Genomic DNA, 27,938 nt, shown 5'->3' with positions numbered 1-27,938 from the left:
TGCAAAGAATTACATTTTCAAAAGAAGCTACTTTCCCCCCTTTTTTTGTAGTTGTATGTGGGTGGGGGTCAGTGTCCATGCAACACATGTATAAATCGTAAGTCTACAGCACACAAATGTTTACAAGAGCATAAAGTTCTTATAGATCTAGCCTCATAAATTGCCATCAAAGTTCACCAGATGGATGGATTTAACTTTAAAATGTACACATTTCTTTTCTGGGGGGGCATGCCCCCGGACACCTCTAAAGGGTCTGACGTCCACGCCCATAGTCTCTCAAATCCTATGGGAAACACTGCTATGTGTTGATATAACAGCCAATGTGTAACGGTCTGTTTTTGTATCTTGATATTCCAATTTTTTTGTTTACAATCTTTGCTACTTTTTTTTAAAGGGACATTTTTTGACGACCCCATTTGTTTTCAGGCAACTTTGTAGCCACCACAGAGCCGTCCGGGGTCCTTATGCAATAACAACATGGCGGCCCTGTGCAGAGGCAAACACCGGTGGAGAAGGACTAACTGTTTGTATGTCTCGACGAGAAACCTGACAGGTAAATACAACAAGCGGCGTTGTTCTAATACTTTCTACTGATATGAAGAAACAAAACGGGCTCGTTTTTTTTTTTGTTTTTTTTTTATATTTGCAGGCGCTACAGTTAGCACGCGGCTAACTGTGACACCGACAGCTGCTGCTAGGTGAAGGTCTGCTGGGTTTTCCTTTTGACTTGTTCGTTCGTGTCATTTTCTTTTCCCCCTCCTGGGCCACGGACGTTGTCTTCAACTCTAATGAGCGACGACACTTGAAACGACGCCGTTGTTAGCTCTGCTCGGTTCAACTTCCATGCTAACCAGCAATGCTCTGGAGCTCGAAGAACAGCTGCTCTGATTGGAGGGACGAATCCGTTCGCTGCGGTGAAAATAACCCCTGCTCAAGTAATTCAGGATAAAGAGACGACGTCTTGTGACACTGCTCAAACATGCACTACACGACGTACACTCACCATGCACGTTATTGGGAACATCATCCCTTTGTCATACCCCATCATCATCATCATCATCCATTGGCTCTCAAGCATGGGCGTACAGAGGTCGTCAATGCTCACGTCCATTAGTATTGAGAGACCCAGACCCTTAAACCACCACCACCAGCAGCAGCAGCTGCCCGATCACCTGCAGCCTCTGCAGAAATCCATCCATCCATCCATCCATCCATCCATCCATCCATCTTTCAGACCGGAATATGTTTTTCCACATTTGAACTGGTCCAGTTTTGTTGAATCCGTATCCAAGGGCAGGCTCAGGATTCTGTTCTTCTGCCGCTGCGGCCCATCTGCATTGCGTTTCGTGCCACATAATATCTAGGGATGGGACGATACCACTTTCCCGCGTCCGATACCGGCCCTGCAACCTTGAGTATCTGACGATACTAATCTGATACAAGTTTTACCCCGACTCATAAAATAAAATATTAATAATGCATTGTTCATTATGCACTTTGCTTAACCAGGCCATCTCAACTGTGAAACAAATAATCAACTCCCCTAAGGGAAGACATACATACCCTGCAACATGACTGAGTTATGGAATACTGCTGTTTTATTTCTCACAGAACTTTTGGCAGAATGTTTTATGGTCAGCGCCGTTCAAACAAGCAAAAAACAACTGTAAATTGTGAATCAAATAATAATAAATTAACATAAAAATATGATGCTGGAATGTCGTTCAAGGCTTAGTAGATACGTAAATAGGCATTTATTTGGTATGTTTACTGTAATGTATTGGATCGGATTTTATTTCTTATTTCTTCCGATATCCGATCAAGTCGTTTTGGCCAATATTGCCCCGATACCGATATCGGATCGGGCCATCCCTAATATTATCCCTATTGAATTGGTGTGTGTGTCGGCAATATTGTCATATGATCAGTTAGACCAACAAACTAACCAAAGTTAAGCAAGAATAAGTGTGTGTGTGTGTCATGCCCAAGTTCAAATGAAATTGCCAGATGTTTGATTGGTGATAAGTGTGCCACTCCTCTCAAACTCATATGGAATGTAAACGCAGCAGTATTAGGCTAATCAGTTTTATCATTTATATAATTTCTATTTTGTCTCTTAACAACCACACAGGGAAGTATGACTATGACCTGGTTGTTATTGGTGGTGGTTCAGGAGGGCTTGCCTGCTCCAAAGAAGGTGAGATCTTTTTTAGACGCCTGTTATTTCTCCATGTTTTGGGCATCTGTGCTTCACTATATGCTTTACGTTCACAGCCGCACAGTTGGGACAAAAAGTTGCTGTTTTAGATTATGTGGAGCCGACCGTAAAAGGTAACATGTAATTTAATGTTGACAGTTGATTACAAAAAAATACAAATTGCAGTTTGAAGGATTAAACTGTTAAATCCTCTGTAAATGCTCTTTTTCTAAACAGGTACAAAGTGGGGTCTTGGTGGTACGTGTGTTAACGTTGGCTGCATTCCTAAGAAGCTCATGCACCAGGCTGCTCTGCTTGGCGCCGCAGTCAAGGATGCTAAGAAGTACGGCTGGCAGATCACAGGGCCCGTCTGCCACGACTGGTGGGTCCAACTCGAGCACAAGACGCTGCATCATAATGTATTTTATCAGCCGAGTGGGAGAAGTCGTCTAGCGATGCAGAGAATTAGTAGCTGAACGGCACCATCTAGTGATGGAATTGGAGTAAGACAGTGTCAAGGTTTATTGAGATAATATAAGTAGATAATAATCCTTTATTCATCCCACAATGGGGGAATTTGGGCATTACAGCAGCAAAGTGGATAGCAAAATATATAAAAAAGCAATAGGTATGTACAAAATATAAATACTATATACAGAGAAGGGCTGCAGCTAACAATTATATTCATTATCAATTAATCTGTTGATTATTTTCTCGATTAATTGATAAGTTTGGTCCATAAAATGTCATAAAATGTCATAAAATGTCATAAAATGACGATCGTGTTTCCTAAAATCCCAAGATGATGTTTGCTTTGTCCACAGACCAAAGATATTTCATTTACTGTCACAGGAGCAAAGAAACCAGAAAATATTCACATATAAGAAGCTGTAATCAGAGAATTTTGACTTTGTTTTCATAAAAACTACTTGAACTGATGAATCAATTATCATAAAAGTTGCCGATTAATTTAGTAGTCGATTGATTAATCGATTAACTGTTGCAGCTCTAATACTGAGCAGTAGCAATAATTGCATGGTGAAAAATATGATATAATATACTGCAAGTACAGTGTTTTTTACATTGTGGTCCATTCTGTTCTCATTGTTTCATTGGATTGGATGTTTTTAAAAGTCAATCCTAATAATAGTATAAACAAAATAATATTGGAACAAAGTGTGTTAATGGTTTGAGTGAGTCACTTTTGCCCAATTAATAAAAAATAACTTAGTCAATAATCTGTCTTAGCTAAGTCTTTTAGGGTTTTTATCCCAATGGTTTATATATGGTCGTCTTTTCTTTATCTGATGTCCCATTACTGAACTGTAAAGTAATAAAACGCATGTGAAGAGGTTCTACATGCACTATTAGTTTGTTCCTGGAGTGCATGTGTCCCGTCCTTTAACATTACTACCTGTGGCGTGTCTTCCAGGGCCACCATGGCAGAGGCTGTTCACAACCACGTCAGGTCCCTGAATTGGGGTCACAGAGTTCAGCTCCAGGACAAGTGAGTGAGACCAGATCTGCATGCTTTATTCATGTCTTGGTTAATTCAGTGATGGTGTTTCATTTAATTCATTCATTCATTTATTAATTTAAAGGTGTTAATAAAAAAAACACCTAAAAGTAAGTAATGCTCCTATTATTTTGTAGGTTGTTTCAGCTGGTCTAAAAGGGGCAGTAAGCGTTTTCAGAGAAAGCTTGTTTCTGTCTTTGTTGTTGTTGATGATTTAACTGCTCTGGCCGCGAACCCACAGCCCCAGGTATGGGAGACAGACGCACTAACCACTAGGCCAAACCCCCTGAGTCAATGGCCCAGTCCCAATCCTCTCCCCTTAACGAGAACACTTGCTACGAGTTCCCTCCACAGTAGAGTCCCCTCAAAGAGGGAAGTGAGAGTGAAGGTATTGCCCTATGAAATGGGACACCACTATCATTAATATAATGCAAATTAGCGTAGCGAACGTGCTCTCCTACGTCACATGCAGCATCGACGTGGCGATTGAACCCCAGTCTAGTAGATGGCGGTAATACACTTTGCCTGTAAACTGCCATCAAACCTTACAGAAGAAGAAGTAAAGGTACTATATTTTATTCCGTTTTAAAATGCCGATCCCAGCAGTTGTGCTGCCGTCTGCGTGGGCTATGTTGATTTATCTCCGTTTGATGAATCAACGGAGAAGAAATACACAAACCAGAAGAATCGTCGCTTGCTGAGTTCGCAAGGTATCCTGGGTAATTCATGATACTCCCTTGGCTGGAAGTCAGGTACCGAGCTGGCTAGCTGCTGAGGGATGATTTGAAGGGGAAATAGGCACTCCGTCTTGCTCCCAAAGTATTGGAACACCCTACCCCTCCTCGGGAACGCGCAAATTCTATGGCTAGGGCTCAAATCTAGGGGGAGGGGGCGTATTGGGACAGGGCCTAAGTGTCATTCACTAGCACGTCTCTTAGGGTGTCGGGGAATGATGTTTACAAACTGCACACGCAGTTTTTTGTTTTGGATTTACAGAGCCTGGCCTGAGCCGAAAACCCATTTTTCTTTTCTTTTTCCGGTGCAGACACAGAAGCGACATCTAAGCGGACGGTGAAGAAATTTTATACTGATTCTTTTGACAAAACGTGTATCGCTCATTGCCCCTCTAAGGGGTTCCAGGGGAGGGTTTTGCCCCATCACAGGCTTTGATGTTTAGTTTGTTTCACTGCTGTAGAAAAGATATGATGTATTATGCGTGCAACAGCTGAAGGACTCCTAGTAAGCGACTGCATGTTGATTGAGTGACTGCCTGGAAGGCAAACAGGTGTCTTCCTCTCCATGAATGTTCTCTTCTTTTTTTTTTTTTTTTTTACCTCAAATGTTTAAAGTCAGATGAGATCATTTGCCTCGATTCTGAATGTTAATAATGCTTTTAATATTTCCTTTTAAATGTCAGTTTCACCCTTAGGTGGTGTTTTCAGACCAGCATAGTTGGCACAGCGCAATTCAGTCACTTCACACAGTTGGATTAAATACAAATATAAAATGATAATAAATTAATAAAAGACATAAATGATAACATATAATCGTCATACTTTTATCAATAGTAATTAAGATTTTTCTGCAAGCAATAAAATCAGATTGTGTGAGTTGTACTTGACTGACTTAATCCTTTGTTCAAATCATGTTTTTTTGGTTTCATTTTGTAAGAGTGAACTTAATGTTAAGGACGAAGTGTAAAGAATATGTAGTGGGAATAATTAGGAAATACGTGAGTAGTGACTATGGTGGGGTGTTGTGAGTAAATATGCAACAGTTAGTGGTTTTCACATCCGTAGGTAAAATGCACCACTCGGTGCAACTTTTCTGTTTTGCAGGAAGGTGAAGTATCTGAACCTGAAAGGAAGTCTGGTGGATAAACACACTGTTAAAGGATTATCCAAAGCAGGAAAAGAGGTCAGCTGATAATTCACCTTTACTTTAATCAATCAATTTCTTTATACACTTAAAATTCTGCCATCACTTTGCATATGTTAAGCTTTTCTCTGTTAAAAATTTGCATTTAAATCAATTCTATGTTGTTGGTTTTTTTTCAAAGTCAATCTTTGGATCCTAACTTACTTCGTACAGACAACTCCATACCTGCTGATAGTGCCGTCTCTTGTTTGAGTGATTTCAGAGCGTTTCCATCGTCGCCTGAATGCACAACCCTGTGGAGACCACTTGCTGTCATTTGACATTTCCTTGTTGTTTTTTTTGAAGGATACGAACAAAGACAGTAACCTCTCATTTCCCTTCTCGTACAGACCATCCTCACTGCCAAGAACGTCGTAATCGCCTCAGGTGGACGGCCCAAGTGCCCTACAAATGTAAGTACCACTGTTATTATCATCTCTCTGAGATATTTTGTCTCTTTCTCTGCCAGTGCTTTGTTGTTCGGTTGGTTTGGATACCGGGTAGAACAAATGAGAGACAGAGAGAGGGGGGGGGATGACAACCTACAACAGCAGACAAAACAGCCTAAAGTGAGGTCCGGAAGCATTCCATCATGGGACATAGAGTACACAAGTCTCGACACACCGCAGATAGTAGGTTTTTAGAGAGCGATCAGTTCTTGATAGATATGCTGATGATGGCTGACTGATAGGTTGATGGTTATGCTCACTTCTTTTAACTGTTATCACAGGTCCCTGGAGCGATGGAGCATGGCATTACCAGCGATGACATATTCTGGCTGAAAAAGTCTCCCGGAAAAACGTGAGGACTCTTTTTTTGTTTTCTCAAACACCTTCGCACCTGCCTACACGCACACTCTTCTATCAAACTGGAGCTGGAGCCCTCCCTTTCTGTTGAGAAGCTATAATGGTAGTCAAGCAGCATTACACACACATATATATATATATATATATATATATTATTAGTTCACTTTGTGTAGGTTGTGTAGATTGTTGGCAGTATCCTCTTCACAAAGAGGCACAAGGGAAACAGCCTCTAACCTCTGCAGTATTAATGTCCCACTCTTCCCCGGGCGCCACCTTGCTCGCTGACACACCGTGTCCTACTGTCACGCACTGTAATCACTCATCAGTGACATGCCGTTTGTTTTTCTCCTTTCCTGTCAGCCTGTCCTCGCCTCATGATTCAGATTAGCGGCGTGCATCCTGACCTTTACAGAACAAGCCCTTTAATCCAACCATTTAGCTCCTGTCATCGCCCGGTTAATTGGTCTTTCCCCGACATTTCCTCTTGGCACGACGCGCAAGTCGGTGACTAGCGGTGGTGGCTGCGGTGTACCTGGTCCACGGCGGTTGTTTGTTTACTGGAGACAGATAAGCGGCAGTAATAACTTTGGATATTCAAGCTTCATGTGTATCTAGGCTGTCTACACCGCAGCTTGGCGGTTTTAATCATTTTTCATGATCAGTTATTTTTGAATGTAGATTTGAATCATTCTGATTGATAAGTAGAGTTTATACATTTTATTATTCAGTTGATAAGCAGCACTTTATCCCCTTTGTCTTGTTCAGGATCATTGGTTCATCCATAGTTGTTTTTCATACGTGGCGTGTGAATAATTTTTTTTCTGTGCTATTCTGCTTTTTAGCCACTTGGTGGCAACACAAAATCATTTATAGTCCACAAATCGATGTGAACCGTCCTTAAACAATTACCACTGTAGCGTTCACCCCTTCAATGAAACACTTTTGTATAGGAAGTGGAATTATCCACTCAGAGAGAACACTTGAGTGCAGGAAGTCCTTTCATGTAAGAGTGTGTGATGGTTAGTGGGGTCCTCGCCGTCCCTGCAGGCTTCAAGGGGTTAGCTATGGGTTAGCATTATCTTTGGCTATAAGGGGTTCTAAACCACACACACCAGCCAGAGCCGGAGATGTTGTTGTGCCGCAGAGCTGTCAGCCGTCGTGCAGGTGAGGTCCAAAGGGCTGTTTCTGCAGGTATGGCAGGTGTAAGAGGGGGGGGTGTCCAAGCGAGTGATGGGGGTCTAATGGGCCTCGGAACGCACACACAGCTAAATGACAGATTTGGCCCCAGGGCCAAAGTCCAGAGCGGCTGCCATCATAATGCTACTGGGAGAAAGCACGCAGCACGCGCCCACAGGACTCTTGATACTGGTCGAGGGACGGGACGGTACTTGTATGAGATAGAGGAGTATGTTGGTTCATGTTGTGGGTGAAGTGTATGGATTCTACAATGGCATATTGCATATTTATTCTCATGAAAATATGTCAAATAGACTTAAGCAGGAAATATACATAGGAAAATATAACACCTGAAGTGTTGAAGTGCAGCAGACAACTTAATTCTCTTTGCCAAAACCACATATGATTGAACATGTTAAACTGTTATCTGCTTTGTATAAATAATTGTATTTGTTGCAGATTGTTTAGTTTCAAAATGTATTTAGTGTATCAGTGATAAGTGTCAATGAAAAATACTGCCTGCCTATCATACCAGAAGCCCTTCTAAAATGTTTTTGCTGTACTTAATCATAAGTATTATTTTGGTCTCAGTGCCACTTCCGGAGTTTCATTACTCCGACAAAAATGGAGCTCATTGAAATTTATCTTGGAGTCTCTCATGGAGTATTTCATGTTAATATGCATCAAAGGGTCAGTAAGCGATTCGGAAAGCTATACACGTTTTGTAAAAATCAGCGAATATTTCCTCACCGCCCGTTAGCTGTCGCTTCTGTGTGTGCGCCGAAAAGAAATCCTGGTTTTCGGCTCAGCCCAGGCTTCGTAAATCGAAAACAAAAAAATGGTGCAGACTGCACAACACTGCGAGCGCAGTTTGTAAAAATCCCTCGTCGACACATTAAGAGACGTGCTGGCGGCCGACGCTGCAAACTCTGCGGTTTAGGCCTAGTGGTTAGTGCGTCGGTCTCCCATACAGGAGGACTCGGGTTTGCGGCCCCGGTCAGAGCAGTAAATTCACAATAACAACAGAGAGAGAAACAAGCTTTCTCCAGAATTTGCTTACTGCCCCTTTAACTTTGAATCAAAGTTTTCTCAAACTAAGCACTAAATTTGCTCATCTTTCATTGAATTAAGGATGGTTTTAATGGGTGAATCAATCCTTTTTCTCATGCCCATGAGACCGTCTGAACTAAAAAAAATCTTTCAGGAAGCGTACGCAACATTTAATAAAACTGTCAAAACTTAACTCGTATCAGACCTCTGCTTGCAACAAAATCTACGTTTGTAGACAGACACACAGAGGAGAATCCAAATCTTTATTTTGAGTATCACTGTTGAGGCTTCTGAGGCCCCGTCCAAGGTTATAACAAGCAGCCACAGACAATCAGTAGAAAACCTCCTCTCACAGAACTTGTGGAATGACCTTGGCCCAAGCTCCTTCTCCACCAACAGTGCCGAGCCTCAAGAGTTTTATAGCGTTTCTGCTTGTTGTGCGGCTCCTTGTCCAGTTTCTAAGGCCAGCGTTATATTAGACATTAGCCCCATGTGTGGATGAGACGGCCGCCACTTTTTTCTCACTTTGGCAGCGTCACATTTGTTTCATTAAACACATTAGCAGTTTTGACTGTTTGATGTCTGTGATATTTTCCTTAATCTAGCATGGCAGTTTGTCTCAAACATAGATAACAATCTAAGTGGGGAGCGGGAAACCAGATTCATGTTACTAAACTTTTATGCAGCTGGCCACATGACAATATGTTGGAACAGCCCTCCCTACACATTTAAAATCAAACTGCTAAGGTCCGTCAGGCTAGATTTCCCCTTGGTCACCATAAGAGTCTATTTATTTTAAACTGTTTTTATTCATGTGTGGAAATAGTATTTATACACTCAAATGTTTTTGACTACATGTAAAAAACTTGTATGCATTTTATAACTTGAGTTCTTCTTATTTGTCCTTGGTCTTCACTAGATTTGACTTGGGCTGCAACTAACTTATTATTTTCATTATCGATTAATCTGTCCATTATTTTCTCGAGTAATCAATTAGTTGTTTGGTCTCCGACATGATATAATGCTTTGTCCACACAGCAAAGATATTTAGTTTACTGTCATAGAGAAGGAAAGAAACCAGAGAATATTTTCACGTTTCAGAAGTTTAAAAAAGAGAGAATCTTTCCTTCTTTTTTTTCATAAAAACTACTTAATCGATTAGAAAAATATTTGGCGATTAAGTTAGTAGTCGGTTACTTATCAATTCATCAATTAACTGCTGCAGCTCTAGATTTGACCCATGTTCTCTTATATGGCTGAGCAGTCCTTAAATGCATAGAAATTGCAAAGACAACATTTTATTAAGATTCTCTGTATTAAGATAGTTAGCAATCATCACCTCTGTTTCTCAAATGTGCCTCCATATACATCATCATTGTAGAAAAGAATTGTTAAGATTCTAATCAGCTGGATCTTTTAGTTGAGATATTTGGTGCACCTGTACAGCAGGGTTGGGGGGGAAAGGACACCGTTTCTCAGTGATGAAAGTGTAGACAGAATCAAGCTAAAGCTTTTTGCCTAATCTGCTTTAAGCCACCTCTCAATGCGTGCTAAGCACGGCTGTGCATTACACCGACATGGGGGCTAAATGGGCACGGGGGGTGGGGGGCTTTTAGTGGTTAGCGTCCGCATTGGACAGGGGCAGGAAGTGCTGCAGGCACCCAGAGCTGTCAGGTGTAGCCGAGCTGAAGGGAGGCAGGTCTGAGCTGAAGTGGAAAAAACAAGGGGAGCGAGGGGCCTCATCACCCATGCGGGTGACTGGCTTCACTCAGCGGCCCGATGTGCGGACTTGAGCCCTGAACATGGCGCACCCCATCCGCAGGGATTAGCCTAAATGCTAGCAATTAGCCCTCCTCAGCGCAGATGTCAGTGCTGGATTAGACTTGTGATTCACCTGGACCACACACACACATTCGTTGACACACAAAGCTTGTGCTTGTCCCCTTTTTCTGTACATTCTCTTCACACCTCTTGGCTTCGCTCTCAGGTTATAACGTTTTTGTAATTCATCGCCTCTCTTAATTCCAGGATTTAAAGTAAACATTTTCAACTTTGGACTTGCTTTGTTTGATTTGGCCAAAGTGTGCCGAACAAATGATGAAATGTATTTCTATCGTATCATTGGCTCAGCTGAGAGCTTCTCTTCCCTTTGTTTTTTACGCAGACTTGTGGTTGGAGCCAGCTGTATCCTTTTGTCTGACAGAGAGCCTTGTGAACGGAGCCAAGGCCTAAGTCCCCCTGGTAATCATTTGAGAAAGTGTGGAGTTATTGACTCAATAAAGCGTAACATCAGTGTCAGATCAGTTTGGAATTGTATTTCTGTATATCTTATTATTAGTGCTACCTCGAGACCAGTCAGAAAGGTTTCCAGTGGAAGATGCATTGCTATGTGTACATATTATTTGGCAAATTATGACATCATTCCAAAATTAAGTTTAACCGTTGTCTTGTTAAGGTGCTGTGTGACTGTGATTTCACCTCCTTTTTTAGGCGACTTGTTGTGCAAGACTATCAGTCTTTGTGTTTATTCGCCTTCTGTACATGCAAATCAAGCACTTGAATCCTTAACCTGCTGCTGCTCAGATGTGGCTCTGGAGTGTGCAGGGTTCCTCACAGGCGTCGGCATGGACACCACCGTGATGGTTCGCAGCATCGCCCTCCGGGGGTTTGATCAGGTAACTGCTGCCTGTGCGCCAGCCTGGGTGATCCGAACGTCACGATTGTGATTTCCGTCACGTTTGAAGCTGGGTTTTCTCGTTTCCTCATGCAGCAAATTGCAGGTCTGGTGACAGACTACATGAAGACCTACGGCACCAAGTTTGCATGGAAGTGTGTCCCGAAGAGAGTGGACAAGCTCTCCTCCGGAGCCTTGCAGGTGACCTGGACTGACACCCAGACAGGCAACGATCACAAGGACACGTTCGACTCAGTCTTATGGGCAGTTGGTGAGTCTGTTCGTAACCAAATGTTGTGCATGTGTCTGTGTGTGTCTCACTTCTTAGGGACAGTTAATTTAATTTGGAAACAACACCCCCTTCACATGGAGGTCAAAGGGTTGTTCAAATAAATCCCTAAAGGAGTCGTGGCTCATTGTGTTGGCAATAGAAAACGGGAAATGTCAGAGCTGCAGGCTTGAGACAAGGACACGAGCGAGTCTAATGTTACAAGAATTAATCAATTACTCTATTGGTCTATAAAAATGTCCGAAAATATGGATTTCTTGGTATTTTTCTAAAGGCACCATGTCTTCAAATTGCTTGTTTGACTGTGAATGGGCCTAAACGCAAGTCGAAACTTTTGATAACATTTCTCTCAGGAGCAATGCAAATCGTGTAGGTCCAATATACTGTGAGCTCACATGATTCAGTATCAAAAAATGATCTTCAAATGAACTCGAAAAGAGACTGATTTGAGACGTGACATCGACTCGAACTTGAATTAGTCTGGTACGGTCCTTTTAATAATGGAGCCTCCTTTTTTTTTTTAGAAATGCATTAACACACCTGATGTTGGAAATTTTTTGAGTTTATAGTGAATGCAGTTCCGAGTACAGCACGGTAATTAACCTCTCTCGTGTCCACATGTAAGTCACCACCCGTATTGTTTCCCGCTGAGGTCACAATATATCCCTGAAATAAAGCACTGCTGTGACTGTGTTCTCCCTGCCACCATCTATTTCATTGTCATCCTCAATAGAGTGCAGTGTCAGCAGATAGCAAAAGAAATCAGGGATGAAAACAAAGTAATAAAGCCTGAGTGATGGGAAAGGCCAGGGGAAGTGTTAATCACCCACCGCTGGTTCTCTGGCTCTCTGGTAGGAGAGGGGCAGGATGGAGCAGGATGCACCCAGGCACAGGGTCACCAAATTCCCCTCTTTGTTCTCCGTCTTTCTGCCTTCCTGCCCATGCCAGCCCTGCGGAAACAAACCCTGCATCTGTCACTGCCATCCCTGCCCACAGGCCTCTGACTGCAATTACCACCAGCTCTCTGCCTCCTCTCTCTCTCCCTCTCATCTATACATTCGCTGTTCCATCATTTCACTTCTACCTTTCCACCAGCGGGTAACAATGGAGGGAACATCCTGTCAGAGCCACGGCCGTCGGTTTATTTGTGTTGAGTGCTCTGAAAGACGACGCCGCGCTTCCGAAAATCTGACTTCCAGGTTTTTTTGCTTTATGAGCGTGTATGTGTGTGTGTGTGTGCGAGGGAAATCGGGTCCTTTCGCTCTATGCGTGTGACAGTGACAAGGATGTGCGTGACCCTGCAGCTGAAATGACGCTCGTCCCTCTCACCCGTGGCTGAATTCCCACATCGTCTTTGACATGAGGCTGCTGGTGAGAATGATATTTGCATTGAGTGCATGTGTCAGGAGGTATTTGTCATGACGTGCGTGAGATGCTGAAGGGAGTGAGAGTTCTCACCCACACTCTGTCCAGCACTTTTGAAACTCAAATTATTTTTTTTATATTTGTCCCATTTCACAGTGCACAAAACTCTCAAGGCCTTATGGTCAAGTTTTTAGCCTCGTCCACGTCACAGCTTATATCATCAGCAGCAAAATTTTCATCACTGCAACTTTAACTTCCAGTCTTGCTGATCAAAAGGAAATTGTTCCGAAAAATGTCAAAATACCAGCAGCAGTTTCCTCTCTTGGTGCTACTACACTACACGTACTGTATATCCATGACGGCTTTTGTTCCCATACAGTTCAGTGAGAACCAGTAACGGTGTGGCCTCTGCTATTTGATGTGTGCAAGCAGGAGTTATGAGTACAAGGCCACTTCCCTTTACGGCGACCTTACACTAGGGGCCGGGCAGTGACCCAGGCCTCTGCGGAGTTATTAAAGGCCAGAGGGGACCGGGGGGACAGTATCGCCAGCGTCTGCTACATCCTTCTCCGCGGCCCTGCCCGCCTCCACCTTTCCCCTGCTCCTTCCTGGCCTCATGGCCGCTCCCCTGTCCAGGTGTGCCCCACAGAAACATACCGGAAAACAGAACATTTCCACACTTCCTGTCTGCATGCGGACAGTGGACACGTCAGTCCCCCATCTCAATTTGCTCTACAGTACTCAAGGATGTCACGTAAAAAACATTTCCTAGTTTTTAAAAGCCATTTGCCTTTCGCAGTTCAAGTTACTGATGTTATGTTGCTCTTCTGTCTCTGAATCTTTCTGCATCATCCTTTGGGTTTGCAAAAACCTAACTGGACGTGATCAAAATTATACTGAGTGTGTTTCAATATTATGGGACCACTTTCCCAAGTAGGAACTGTATATGTTTTTCATTATTAAATCATATTACAGAAATGTTTTTTGGGCAAGAGTGATTAATGTGAGTCACTGAATATCAGCTCTGACTAAAGATAACAGCAGCAGCTTTCAAAACCCAGTACTGGCTGAACAGAATTAATGCGAAACTGTGCAGCTACAAATAACTACAACACAAGTCTTTTTACTGTCAAATTAAGTTGTGGCTCTCAATTATAAGAAATTATTAGAATCTTGAATCTTTACAGAGAAAAGGAAATCGACCAGGTTTCCTTTAAAGTTGCATGAATTTACACCTTAAAAACACACTTTACACTTGTATGTTTAAAGCTCTGTGGTGACCTAGCCGAGTCTTGTACTAAAAGCTAATTCTAACAGCGAGGCTGAAAAGTCCCTGTAAATTTGCTTTTTAAAACTTTAAAGCTACAATGTATAATATTTAGAAGAACATATTCACAGAAATTTAATATATTGTCCACAGCTATGTGTTCATATATGTATAATCACACAGAATCAATGTTTCTTCGTCAACTTTGAATGAGTTAAATATAATAACATTACGGGGACCCGACCTCCGTGTAAATCGCCATGTCGTGTTGTGCTGCGTTTCGGCGTCCGAGTTCCGAGATATAACAGAACGCAGCATTAAATACGGTTGCAGAAAACGGTCCAGAATACGTCGCATTCGCGTTGAATTTCTAGCGCTGCGGGACACCAGAAATGGAATTAGAGGGGTGCCACCATAAAGTGTCCCTTGTCGGATGCTCAGTTGGTTGCGGTTTGCAACGTTACCACCAGATGCCGCCAGAAAAATACAAATATTACACACTGGGGCTTAAAGTGTTTCTCAAAGTCGTTAGATATTCATCTATAAATAAGCAACAGTCAAATCATTAAAGCGGATCTGGGAAAAAATACTTGAGCGTTTCATAGTAAAAACAAACCTCAGCTAATGTGCTTCACGTAGACTGTGTGGGTGATCTGACAGCTCTGACAAAACCCTTTTACCATCAAAGAGAAACACAAATACAGAAATCTCTCCTATGAAATAACCAAACTTAAGTTGAAATAATGTGTTTTTGTTGTTACATCAGTCTGTGGAAATAAGTTGATTAAGAAAATCAGTTTTCAGTGTATTTTAATTCTGCAATGTTAGTATTAATAAAGGCTAAGAAAGTTCTTCTGAGTTAAACGAACATGGTTGTGGGATATGATCAACAAGCTGAAAGCAAAAGTTACAAATGTTGGTTGTAACTTTGTAAGTTAATTTCTAGGCTGCACACATCTCATTTTTGTGGACACCAAACACACCATATACTGTAAAATAAATCCAATGTAATTAGTCTTTTGTGACATTTCCCATTCTCTTGACACTTTTTATTATCCACAGACATTAAGAACTTTTTTTCTTCTTCAGCTAGTTACCCCTTTATGGATTTTCATCACTAAATAAAAACCTTCTCGGCCTTTGATAGCACCGCCCAATCAATTTTTTGGCGTCCCGCTCAATCTATTCTCCCAAGAATAACAGTCTCCCCCGCACTTTGCTCTGCCTTTTGTCTTTGTTCATTTGATTGATCAGATAAGTGTCCAGCTCTCGTTTCAGCTCGTGGTGGTTTGTTGTGGCTAATTAGCCTAGCGGTCTTGGAGGCTTCCTCTTAATGTCACAACAGGCTTTGTTCAGATTGGCCTGTGTGTTGGACCACAGTCTGTGTGTGTGTCCAGGCTCCTACCAAGTCCCCTTATCAGCCAGCTCACTGTTGTTGTGTAGTCACCGTACAATGGGGCCGTGGTCACTGCCACAGTTCAGCACAGACAGGAACGCCTGATATGTACAGGGAAAGTTTATACTTACCAGTCAGATTCGACCGATACAGATCTCTCTCTCGGCCCACACTGACACTTTTGTAGTAACCGATGCTGAAATATGATATTTTTTAAAGGAGAAAAACTATCAAGTATTTAGTGTTTCAGCTGCAGCAGCTGTCAAGGAGGTAAACCCTCGACAGGATGTGAAACCATTATGGACACGAATCCCCCACGCTCTGAGTATTTAGAGGTTCTTATGTATAAACGTGTGCGTTTATATGTTAACTCTTGGATTTCAGACCAATCGGTGAGTGGTGGAGTTGCATTGAGAGGTATATTAGTTTCCAGGAGGAGAAAAAAAACAGTAACTTTCCATCATGAGTGAAGCAGAACGAAGCAAAACCTCCCTGCAAAAAACTCAAGACCCACTCCGTTCTTTCTCATGGTCTTCATCTGCAGATAGAGACAAAGTATCTAAAAAATTTACTATTATATGCTGTTCTATGATCAACTGATTTACACACTAGTTACAGATGTGTCACAGGAGGAAGTTACAATGTTTGACAAACACCTTAGTGAACATGCTAATCTGCTTCTTACTACATTATTGTATTGAAAAATAAAATCATAATAAATCATTTACATACTTCCCTTAAATAGAAATGGGCGATTGAAGAGTATCTTCAATGTAGAAATGTAAATGAGGAAATCTGATGTGATTGCGATCACAGAAAACTGTATAATATTAGACATCACACCAACTAGAGAATACAGACTATTCCAGCAATAAAAGGCGAAAAAAAAACAAGTCCTGCTTTTGGGAAATGGTCTTGACTGCCTGACTTCCCCTCTTTCCTCCTCCTCTGTGCTCTCTATCCGATTCCACCACCCATGTTGTGGAGCACTAGACAGGTCCCTGTAGCCCCCCTGGTCTGAGAAGAGGGGGAGCGCGTTGTTCTTCGGCTCCAGTCAGGAAAAAGGGTCTCAGGGGTTTGTTATTTTTGCTGTGCGATAGCATCTACATGGGTACCTCAGGGCTGGGTGTTTATTATGCTACCCAGGCAGGTTATAAGGAGCAATGGAGAGGACGGAGGAGCGAGCGGTTCATGCTCCATCGCCATGGAGACTCTGTGTCGACAGCATCAGTCAACCGTCTCCCAGGAAGTGTCAGAAATCGCACCTTGGTGTGTCCCACGGGATCGATTGGATAGGGCGCTCCCTATTAGCTGGCCAGATGTTATTGTTTCCCAACTTAAGAATTCTAAATCAGAGCTGGACCTTTATTTGTTTTTAAGTGTCAACATTAATACTGACGTTTCATTTAACTGCTTGTTTTGTCCAACTTGCAGTCAGTCTAGAACCCAGCGAGATTTACAATGATGCAAATCTGAGAAAAGCAGGAAATCCTCACATTTGCTCACAACCAGTACATTATTTTTACATTTTTATCCAAGCTGGCAGCAGGTAACCAGGATTACCAACATATGTATTATTATGCAAAGCATCAGCAATTTAGCATTGTCATTGCAGCTATGACGATATGGATTTTTGGGGGCCGATATCGATATTAGGGAATACAAGATACCGATACATCGGTATATATATTAAAATCTGTCAATGAGTCCTAAGATGTCTTTAACAAACTTCTATGACAAAGAAATGTAATTGAGGCTTGATATTTTAGTTTAACCATAAACTTTATCATACATAACAAATACAAGCAAATGTATACAACTTGGATGAAGAAAAGAAACATTTATTTACATAAAATGTAAATGAAAACAATAATTTTTTAATTATATTATTAGCAACTAATCATTTTTAGCAGTTATGTCTTTTTTTCTAATTTCTGTCATCATTTCTGAGGGTTAGGCTTCATGGAAGACCATTGTCACTCCCTCTCGGTGAATCCGAGACAAAACTGCCATCCTATTAGTTTTAGACAACGATATAGTTTTAGTAAGCGCTTGTCTCTCTCATACTGTGGTTGGTGTTATGAACACTGATAACCTCCCTCTCTCTAGTACCTAGGTTTTTGATAACTACTGTAATTATCTGTGTAGGGCATTAGCAGGACTGAAGATCCGAGCAGAGTTTGTTATGAACACTGTATATAATGTAATATTCTCCTTGTGTTTTCCTCCCACGGACCTCAGGTAGAGCCCCTGAAACCAAAGCCCTGGGCCTCGACAAGCTTGGCGTGCAACTCAACAAGGAGACGGGGAAAATCGTTCTGGGTGCTGACGAATCCACCTCGGTGCCAAACATCTATGCGTTTGGTGACATTGGTGAGGTAGGCTTTGTTAACACATGTTACATCTCACGGAAGAAACGTCCCTCACAACATTCTTCAATGGGAAAGCACTCTTAATTTAGAGTATGGAAGTCAACACAGTGCCAGAGTTACTGGAAGTCCACGCCCACCGCGATTACTGTTTGTCCAGAGCTCCGTCGCATCTGGGAAGAGGAATCAGGAATAATACACCTACCGATAACAGCTGTAGGAAATACTGAAACCTCATTCTTTTGTGATTTTCACATGAATACTTGATTGGAATTAATTGTGGTTGTAAACTAATACTAATATATTATTCAAATATAAACAGAAAGTGCACTCAGATACGAGCAGAGTCCAAAATTTGTTTATTTTCTATACCTTTAACATCATACTACGTTTTCTCATAGAATTATGCATCAGTCAATTGGAAGCACAGACTGATGCATATTGTGAGACTTCATAACACCAATGTCCACTGATGTTTGTAAATCCATTTGGAAATCATAAAACAAAGGTGCTCCTCAAAACTTCAGATCTTGGTCATGTTGTATGTACAGTATGAACAAGAACTGCTCGTCGCGAAAGCTGTTTTCCCGCTGCTAAAAAAACTCCCAATGTATTTCCATGACTCATTTCCACCCAGACAGTAAAATTTTCTCAGCTTTTATTTAGACTCAGTTTAGTTTTACTATATATGTGTGTGTGTTTTTATGTATTTGTATATATGTATATGAATATATATATTCACACACACACATATACACACACACACACACACACACATAATCTTGTGAAGAGCTCAATTCACAGAAACAAATGACATTTTTGACATATTCAATTTCTAACAGCCCCAGGTGTGTGCCCACAAATCCACCTACAGGTATTTTTTTGTGAAATTAAGAGATGCAAATAGTAGCTTAAAAACAGTTTGTAACTACCATATATAGGCCCACACTATAAATGAACAATAATAAGACTTCTAGTATGTCTGATGTCGAAGTGGACATCAAATAAGTGTTTAGGTATGAACTTAATAACAAAACACTGTCAAAATTAAGTTATCTTAAAACAAAAGATAATTTTTCAAATATGCAGGATCATTATCTCACAGCTAGAACATTTCTTTGCCAAAATACATCAAACAAAAACAGATTCTACACCAGTGAGTCCTTGTCAGGAGGCTGAATACTAAATGAACATAACCACTGGCACCGTGTGTTCAAAGCTGAACCAGCCATGTTAATACTAGTTAGACCTGCTGAAAGTAATGGAAGTGTTGTTTTTTCATCACGACCAGCTGTGAGCTTCCTTCCTGCCTCCCAGGCCTCTTGACACACACACACACACTTGCGGAACATCCTTTTGATTGACAGCAGGCTTTGATGAGTTGTGATTCACCTCAATCTGTCTGTCAGCTTTTCACAGCAGCAGGGAGGCTCATTTTTTTTCTTCTTTTTTTTTTACAAGATGGTTTATATAGCTCTCAATTTGTCCAGTGTTGTTTTTATTTTTCTTCATCTCAGGAAAGAGTGCCAAGAAATGCATTATAATGACGCATGCTGTCTGGTTGTGTACACAGTTACTAAAACACCAGAGTGCACATCCATATCCATGCCGAGGTGCAAGGGATGTTTTGGACAACAGGATGTGCGCTGGTGATTTAACAGGTTGAAGTCATGCCTTTAGAATTGCCCCGCAGCCCTACTGTTTCCTGTACCATTCAGTTTTGTGTGTGTGTGTGTGTGTGTGTGTGTGTGTGTGTGTGTGTGTGTGTGTGTGTGTGTGTGTGTGTGTGTGTGTGTGTGTGTGTGTGTGTGTGTGTGTGTGTGTGTGTGTGTGTGTGTGTGTGTGTGTGTGTGTGTGTGTGTGTGTGTGTGTGTGTGTGTGTGTGTGTGTGTGTATTTTCTTGACTGTGTGTTTGTCTGTTTTGGCATCCAAAGCTATAAAGTCAAAAACACAGAAGTAGCGTGTTTTTTTTTTGTGTGTGTTAGAGTGTTAGATAGTTTAAATGTTTAACACTCACCACTTATGTCAGTCCACTGACTGACGGTTTATCCATTGATTGTATTTACACTATTTCTGCACCCAGTGATTAAAAAAGGAATGTGCTCAGGCAAATATTTCTGAAATGAAACCTAATGGTTTAGACCTCCGGTAAACAGAGCTTGTTAAAAAAAATGATTCAAAAACATTTGCGTTATCAAACGCCAGCCAAGATATTATGTGTTTACAGATGTACCAAAATAAATCAGATTGTCTCCTGTTTCAGGGTCGCCCGGAATTAACCCCGACAGCCATAAAAGCAGGAAAGCTTCTCGCCCAAAGATTGGCTGGTCAGACCACTGAGCTCATGAACTACGACAGTGTAAGACACATACACACACACAGCACACTAGTTTTATGGTGCCTTAGAGGTAAATAACTGGATTTAAATAAATATACCAGCATGCTCCAATATATCATCATCCTTCATCGTCTCATATACACTGAAATTCATCCTTCCACAAGTCTTAACAGGCGTTATCATATATTGTTTAGTTTCCCTAGAAAAGAAAGCTGGGGGATTTTTGGACTGATATACTGACGAACTGTTCAATATAGTTTTCAGGTCAAATAAACAAGTTTAAAAAATGTAATTATGGTGGATATGTTAATATTCATATATGTATTCCTCCCTTTAACAGACTCAAAGTGTTCGACCTAAATAAGGTCCAGAACAGGTTTCAGTTAATGTTTCCTTGTGTGTATTTGTGTGGCAGGTGGCGACCACAGTATTCACCCCTCTCGAGTACGGCTGTGTAGGTCTCTCTGAGGAGGAGGCTGAGAAGAGGCATGGAAAAGACGGCATAGAGGTAACGAGTCATTATAATACTCTCATAAGCAGTTCATTTCCAACTGTAAATATTTCCATTATGCATTTGTAGTATTTTGGACACGTTTACACATTACACAACTTTAATCCATAATTCTTTGGTGTTGACGAATTTTCGTTTATCCTCCCTGAGAAACTGTTAAGACGAGTCTTCTCAGGCACCAAGCAAGGTCATCTCATCTATGGCAAGTCGAAACAATCATTGAGCAGCTGAAGTCTCTCTCGGGGTGTCATAGTCGAGGGGAGATGACGACATTACTCTAAAACTAAATACACTTCAGCGACCAGGGATGGGCAGGCTTTCTTTGGACGCCGAACACTGTGATTCTGTTGATCTGTGTAGCGAACCGGAAGTCTCCACAATATTGAGCTCTTAAAATAAATACTTCTGCTTAAGACAACCACGGTTTCCGTCTTCCTGAATCGGCATCCGCTCCATCAATTATTCCATTTTAGCTGAGTCTGGCAAACAGGATTCCAAATTATTGCATTTCATTTGGTAGTTTGGCATAGTGACTTCTTCAAATTTGAAAAAAAAAATATATAATTTAACATTTCCCATTATAGTATGTGCATGATTTTCAATTATACACCAGGAATAGATGCCTAAGTGAACGTGGCAGTGTTAGCTTTATGCAGCAACACAATGTGCCCACAATTCTGTGACACGCCACATCAAATATAACTATATTTTATCAACTCATATGTTTTTACTTTGGTTGATTATGTAAACAGCACTGTTCAGATGAATATTTGAATATGGTTAAAATTTGTATCGCATTTTTTTGTGCAAAGTTTTTGATTTGCAGCTACATTTTACATTGTAAAGTTTACTAATCTGATTCGTAAGAAATGGATTCTGTTTCGAATGCAGAAATGTACACTGCACTATTTTTAATATAACAACATTGTTTCTGTTTCTTAGTTTTTCCTATCACCAATAAATATATGAATGGCCACATACCGCGCAGGCCTCAACTTCCATCAACATGCATAAAAAATAAAAGTAACCATACGCTCCTTAAACACACACTGACACACTCGCATACACAATGCAAAAGCGAGCCACTCTGTGCTCTACCTGCCTGTGTACGTGCACAGTGTGCCAGATGCTAGCCAACACCTGCACGAGGCTGCAGATAAGCGGTTTCGCTGGCGAGGTGGGGCTCGCTGCCGTGACTGACAGGCGAGCAGGAGGCCTGATTGAGGTGTGTATGGGGTGATGACAGGCGCGCGGAGATCTGACGGGGAGCTGCAGCGCCAGTCCCCCCCTCGACAGCTGCACGGCCCTCACAACTTGTGTCGGCACGTTCGCCCCGTGGAATAAAACACACGAGACGCACGGCTCAGTAAGGACTTTTGGAAATCTCTCGGCAACGTGACGTAGGCACTGACATTTTGATTAAGCGTAAACACAGTTTGTAACTGTGCAATAATCAGTGCTTACAGGGATCTGCAACTGTCCGACCATCCTGGTTAAAAAAAATAGCCACTGAGGCTATGACCTGATATCAAATTCAATGGATACTTTTTTTCTGATTCTATTGTAAATTTGTCATCATTTCTAAAAGTAAGAAGCTACTCATTTGATGTTAATTCATTACAGTGCTCATTAACTCAAGTGCCACCATTTTCATAATTACTTTACGCTCCTTTTACTCTGTTCACTGTTAATAAAAAAAGAAAATGGCTCACTGTTAAAAATACACACAAGGAGAGACAGAAACTCCCTCAGTGATTTTGTTCGCACATTATTGAACTCTGCTGGTTTACGTGACTATTTAAATACCAGTGACGCACTGATTGGTTGTAGGCCGAACACAAAATAAATCAATAACAACATGCTGTATCGTTACACATCTGTTTATACGACTTGTCCTTTGTGTTCACGTCTGTGCAGGTCTACCATGCTTTCTACAAGCCGCTGGAATTCACTGTGGCCGAGCGTGATGCCAGCCAGTGTTACATAAAGGTAAGGTCGACCTGCTGTGAGTTTTTGATATGGTATTTTGAACCAGATTTTCTAGACATTTTTATATTTTATATATCACATAATGGTATATTATATAGATAGATATATATATATATATATATATATATATATATATATATATATATATATATATATATATATATATATAAAACTTTTTTTTTTTGTGTGTGTGATATGTTTCTGTGAGACATTTTAAGAGGGATCAGCTCATCGCCTAACTATATGATAATCTCACCAACCTTTGACTTAACCAGTGGCCAAAAAGATGAAAATTATCTGAAAATGCAAATTACCATTAACCAACAACACCTTGTTTACCTCAGCTTCGTATCTTGGATTTGTGTTTTTACTTTCTTCAGGTGGTGTGCGAGCGAGCTGGAGATCAGAAAATCCTGGGTCTACACTTCACTGGTCCAAACGCTGGAGAAGTCACACAGGGCTTTGCGATGGGCTTCCAGTAAGTGTGATAAATTCTAGAATGTATATTTTAGGTCGATTTCGTGATTGTACTGCATTTCTGTCCCACAGAACCACATTTCAAACACGTATGACGTATGTGTTTTATTCTCAGATGCAGCAAGATACTCTGGACTATTTTTTTTGGCTTGATTTGATTTCAATTTGGCCGTGCTCAATATATAAACCCACATTTAACACATATGCATTTAGGTAGTTATACATTTCAGTGAATCAAAATGTCACATTAATATTAGAGAAAGAACGTATTGTTTTTTCAGAAGATGTCAGATCTAAAAATGACTGTTTGCAGGATTTTATTTGAAAATAATAATGCATTGTATGATTTAGCACATCTGACCTATGGTATTTTGGTATGGTGATGCTTATCAGTTCATTGATAGTCATTTTTTCCGAAAATGAATACCTGACTTACAAGAAATATAAACGACCGACTGTCTCAATGAAACTCAAACACACACCGCTGATAAAATTCATAGCTGGGTCCTTTCTGAGGTCCTTAGCAGACACAAGCTTTCGTTACAGAATAAGTTACGCACCATACGGAGGATGAACACGTTCTTACGAAATGACTGATGGCACAAAATTGCAGGACTTATTAAAGCACAGTCGATTTACACAGGTGTCAGTCGTGAGCCAGTGTGAGTAACAGCTACTTGAATGAACCCTCTGTGTGTTTGTGTGTCTCAGGTGTGGGGCAACGTATTCCCACCTGTTGCAGACGGTAGGCATCCATCCAACCTGCGCAGAGGAGGTGGTCAAGGTCAACATCACCAAGCGCTCGGGCCTGGATGCCACTGTCACCGGCTGCTGAGGTTAAGCGCCTCGGTCTCTGAACACAAGTGAGCACACAGGGTCCCTCTGTAAGGGTAAAGGGAAGGAGGCCTGGGTTTATTGCACTCTTTCTCCTTGTCCCTCTCTCTCTCTCTCTCTCCAAAATGGCCCCCCAATTTCACCGCGCTCTCTCAGATTTGATGATTGCACCTCCTGTGCAGTAGGGTTTCATCTCAGGCTATTCATGGCTGCCAAGGTTAGGGTCTCTGATACATCATCTGATCACCAACACTATGCTTAATCCCACATACATACATGTTGTGTGTATGCTCTAAAAGTGCACAGTTACAGACCAGGTTAGCGAGAGCCGAGGGCCGCAGAGTGAGCTTCTTTTAAATAAACAGGCTCATCAATCAGGATTAAGGCCTGCGCGCAGGGTTGTGTTGAAACCATCGGAGAAACGTAGACCTAACGTTTTTTCTCAATATATATTCTGCAAATATTGTTGTTCCTCCGCCTGTACTTCCTGTCCATTAGTCTTGGAAGTGACACATACCACACACCCCCCGCCCCCCCGTGACACTGATGGATGGCCCCAGAGCCGTCGCCGCAGCGACACCGCCCCATTTCCCATGGACACACACAAACAGTCGGCAGGCCGCCTGTCCGTCAGCTAGCGAGGACCTGGCCCGTGGAGCCCTGGCTTGTTTAGGGCCCAGCAGAGTCCAGCAGACCCCCAGGACTATTTCTCTTCCTCCCATGACCTCCTCCAACCCAATTTATGATTTGGAATGTAGATGGACCACAAATATGTGCCGTCAAAAGCTACGTGGACGCCACAGCCAAGGCACAGAGCAACCCTATCTATTGATTTCATATCTGCGAGAGCTCTGTTACTGCTGTACTACTCAGACACACCTAAAGGTGGCACTATTGCCCTCCAATTCTCCCTGTTTCTTCTGAGCCCAGACGGGAAGGCAGGATAGAGTAGTCACTGGATTAAATATAAGCCTGAATACATTCGGGTTGCACATTTAATCCCTTTAATCCCTATAAAAAATGTGTGTTTTGGGTGCAGCTGGAAAGCAGACTGGCTTTATTGGTGCCAAACTGATTAGGGTTATCTGTTGTGTATTTACATGGGTGACAGGTTAGGCCTCAAGAGTCATCGCTATCGAAGATAAGGCGAGTTGTTTGTGTCAATAAAGCAGTAATAGACCCCACAGTTTGCCAAAGTGCCCAAATGTTCAACCAGCTGCCTGTGCTGGACATCGTGGCTCTATTAAGTAGAGGTGGAGGAGGACTGTCAATAAAGGTTTCTGCAACAGAATCCGGGGCTGCTAAGAGTGGGTCGGTGGTTGTAATTTATTTTTATTTGAAGTCTAATCTGCCCAGTCTGATTAATGATTTCGATGAGGGGAGTGACAGCGTGCCAGGAGATGGAGAAGGCAAAAAGAGAGAGAGAGAGAGAGAGAGAGAGAGCTGGCTACCAGGTTTATTTGGACCGGGGCTACAGGAGAGAGAGAGCCGAGTTTCAGGCCTGGTTGGGGAGGGAAGGGGGATTCCTGTGTGCTCTATTCAGGGCCGAGGTGCTGACTGAAGGACCCTGACCTGCGCTCAGCGGGAACAGCTTGACTCTATCACTCGGAGCACAGAGGTCTCACATGCTGCAGTGCTGCGCAGCAGGGGCCAGGGGGGGGGGGTAGGATGGCCAGGGGACAGACAGAACCAACCAGCCAACCAACACAACACCGAGCGGTACGAGGGTGTTTGCCCGGGGTAATTGAGTCGATGTTCCCGAGCTTAACGAGCCACTTCAGAGACCCCAGGGTGGGCCCAAGGCAACGTGAGGGAAGTCATCGAGGCAGTTGGTGGAACTGTAATGTCTGTTTTCTTTTTTACCCTCCACTTCCCTCCTGCTTTGTCTCATCTGCTCTGTTATTTTATACACACCGCTCGCCCGCACGATAATGAAATGGTACAAATCTCTAACATTTCTTGATTTGTTTGTCCATCAGTTCCTCCAGGCCCAGAGACTTATACACCAGTTAACCTCACACGTGTAACCCCTAACCCCGCGGGGGGGGGGGGGGGGGGTCAGGGTTCAACTTTCAGGTCGGCCAGCTAATGATGGCCTGCGCTAAAACCCAAAACTGGGGAGTGCAGGCCTGATGTCTACTGGCTGCCAACTTCAGTAGTTGTAAATAGAGATGTGTCATTTTCCCAGTAAAGCTTTGTAATACATAATTTATATGTAAAGTAATAAGACATTGGAATGCACAGTCGCCATTAAAGTAATGACGCCCACTGATTGAGTTGCCGCACGGTTACTTGTCATCTGTATTGTGAATTAATTTTGAATGAATGACTACACGTACACTTGGGCATATAGTACATGTGTTTGATCATTGGGTTGTTCTTTTTAGAAAAAAAACAAAAGATGAAACTAGCAGCTGTGTCACAGACAGAAGGAAAGAAGAGCGGTATGCAGCACAATTTTAGGAAATACAGCATCGTTGCTTTCCTGCTGAGTTAGATTTTAAGATTGATATCGCTCTCGTCTGTATAGTAAATATGAACAGCCTGCAGCCAGTTAGCTTAGCACACACAATAGAAAAAAGGGGGATGCAGCAAGCCTGGGGTAATGTTCAGAACTGCTTTTTGCACAGGTTCAGTCAATCATTAAGTTCCAAAGGGAAAAATCCAGGCAGCCCCCTGATGGTGTCGACATAAAAATCCATCTTTGTGCATATGTACAAGTTTGACTTGAACTACGCTGCATCTTAATATTGAGCAGTGTCACAAGGGGTGATCACATGTTGACCCCGAGTCGTCTCTGCTGACAGGCAGCTCTGCTATGTGGCCCCTGTCACTCAACCCTCCGCACCAACAATGGCAGAAATTCCACCGTGTTTGTTTGGTTAAGGACAGAGCTCTCTGAAACCCCTGAACCTCCTCGGGATCCACGGCAGCCTCGCTCACCCTGAGAGTGAAGTCGGTGTGTCAAGTCCCAGCCCAGACAGTGGGAGTAAAGTTCACCCGCCGCCCTCAAGAATAGTCGGCCCCATTTAGCAATTGTGTTCCTGCCGTCCCTCCACAATGGAGCAAACAGGCTAAATCCACCTTGAAATGCACTTAGTAGAACATGTCAACATGTCAGGGTGCGCTCGGGTTCTACGTTCAGCCTTAATCCGGCCCATTGAACGCTGACAGTTGTCTGTGAGTCAGACATTCACGAGGCCTTTGTCACTTCAGGTCTTGAGCTCTCGCAGCCGCGCAGTAAAAAAAAGGAAGAGCAGAGCCCTCAGACGCACGTTAAAACACATGTCCTGGGTACACAGCCCCTCGGCCCTGAGCGAAAGCCCCGGGAGGAGGAGAAACCGATATATATATACCTTGTGTAAACAGTAGTGAAAAAAAATGACACTAGGAACAGAAAAAGGCTCAACCTTGGCGAGGATTATCCCCCGTGAAATGAATGGGGCCAATTATGACTGCTCTGTTGTACTGCCAGTGTCTGGCTCAAGAGCTGTCAGCCCGAGGTGCCTGCGGGGCATGGGATGGGATGGGATGGGGTGCGGTGGCTGGGGAGGAGATCCGCTGGAGGCTTGATGTTGCGGGGGCCCTCCGACTGATAAGCCGAGGCGAGTTTCAAAACGGCTCTGAGAGATTTTAGTGCCCCCCCCCCCCCCCCCCCTCATCTGGCCTCCCATGTTCAAGACACTTGGGTCAAAAGTGCCCACAGAAGCCACGTATCGGGCCAGATGGTAGTCTCTTAAAAAAAAAAAACCCACACATTTGCTACA

At 42.4% G+C, this 27,938-nt stretch overlaps 1 protein-coding gene across 1 annotated transcript; it reads left to right on the top strand.

Annotated features, from left to right (window-relative positions):
* Nucleotides 1–457: 457 nt before the first annotated feature.
* Nucleotides 458–26,443, top strand: txnrd2.2 (thioredoxin reductase 2, tandem duplicate 2). The gene is made up of 17 exons (XM_035640386.2): nucleotides 458–553; nucleotides 2,132–2,197; nucleotides 2,275–2,331; nucleotides 2,435–2,579; nucleotides 3,630–3,704; nucleotides 5,552–5,630; nucleotides 5,981–6,043; nucleotides 6,361–6,431; nucleotides 10,827–10,846; nucleotides 11,246–11,337; nucleotides 11,433–11,607; nucleotides 17,895–18,031; nucleotides 20,286–20,381; nucleotides 20,776–20,868; nucleotides 22,789–22,860; nucleotides 23,241–23,338; nucleotides 24,049–26,443. The coding sequence occupies exons 1-17, from the start codon at nucleotides 478–480 to the stop codon at nucleotides 24,170–24,172; spliced, it is 1,539 nt and encodes a 512-aa protein (XP_035496279.1). The 5' UTR covers nucleotides 458–477; the 3' UTR covers nucleotides 24,173–26,443.
* The last annotated feature ends 1,495 nt before the right edge of the window (nucleotides 26,444–27,938 follow it).

The sequence above is a fragment of the Scophthalmus maximus genome, chromosome 3, assembly GCF_022379125.1.
Source record: "Scophthalmus maximus strain ysfricsl-2021 chromosome 3, ASM2237912v1, whole genome shotgun sequence".
In the NCBI taxonomy this organism is placed as follows: domain Eukaryota; kingdom Metazoa; phylum Chordata; class Actinopteri; order Pleuronectiformes; family Scophthalmidae; genus Scophthalmus; species Scophthalmus maximus.
This window is presented reverse-complemented; position numbering and strand designations above follow the sequence as displayed.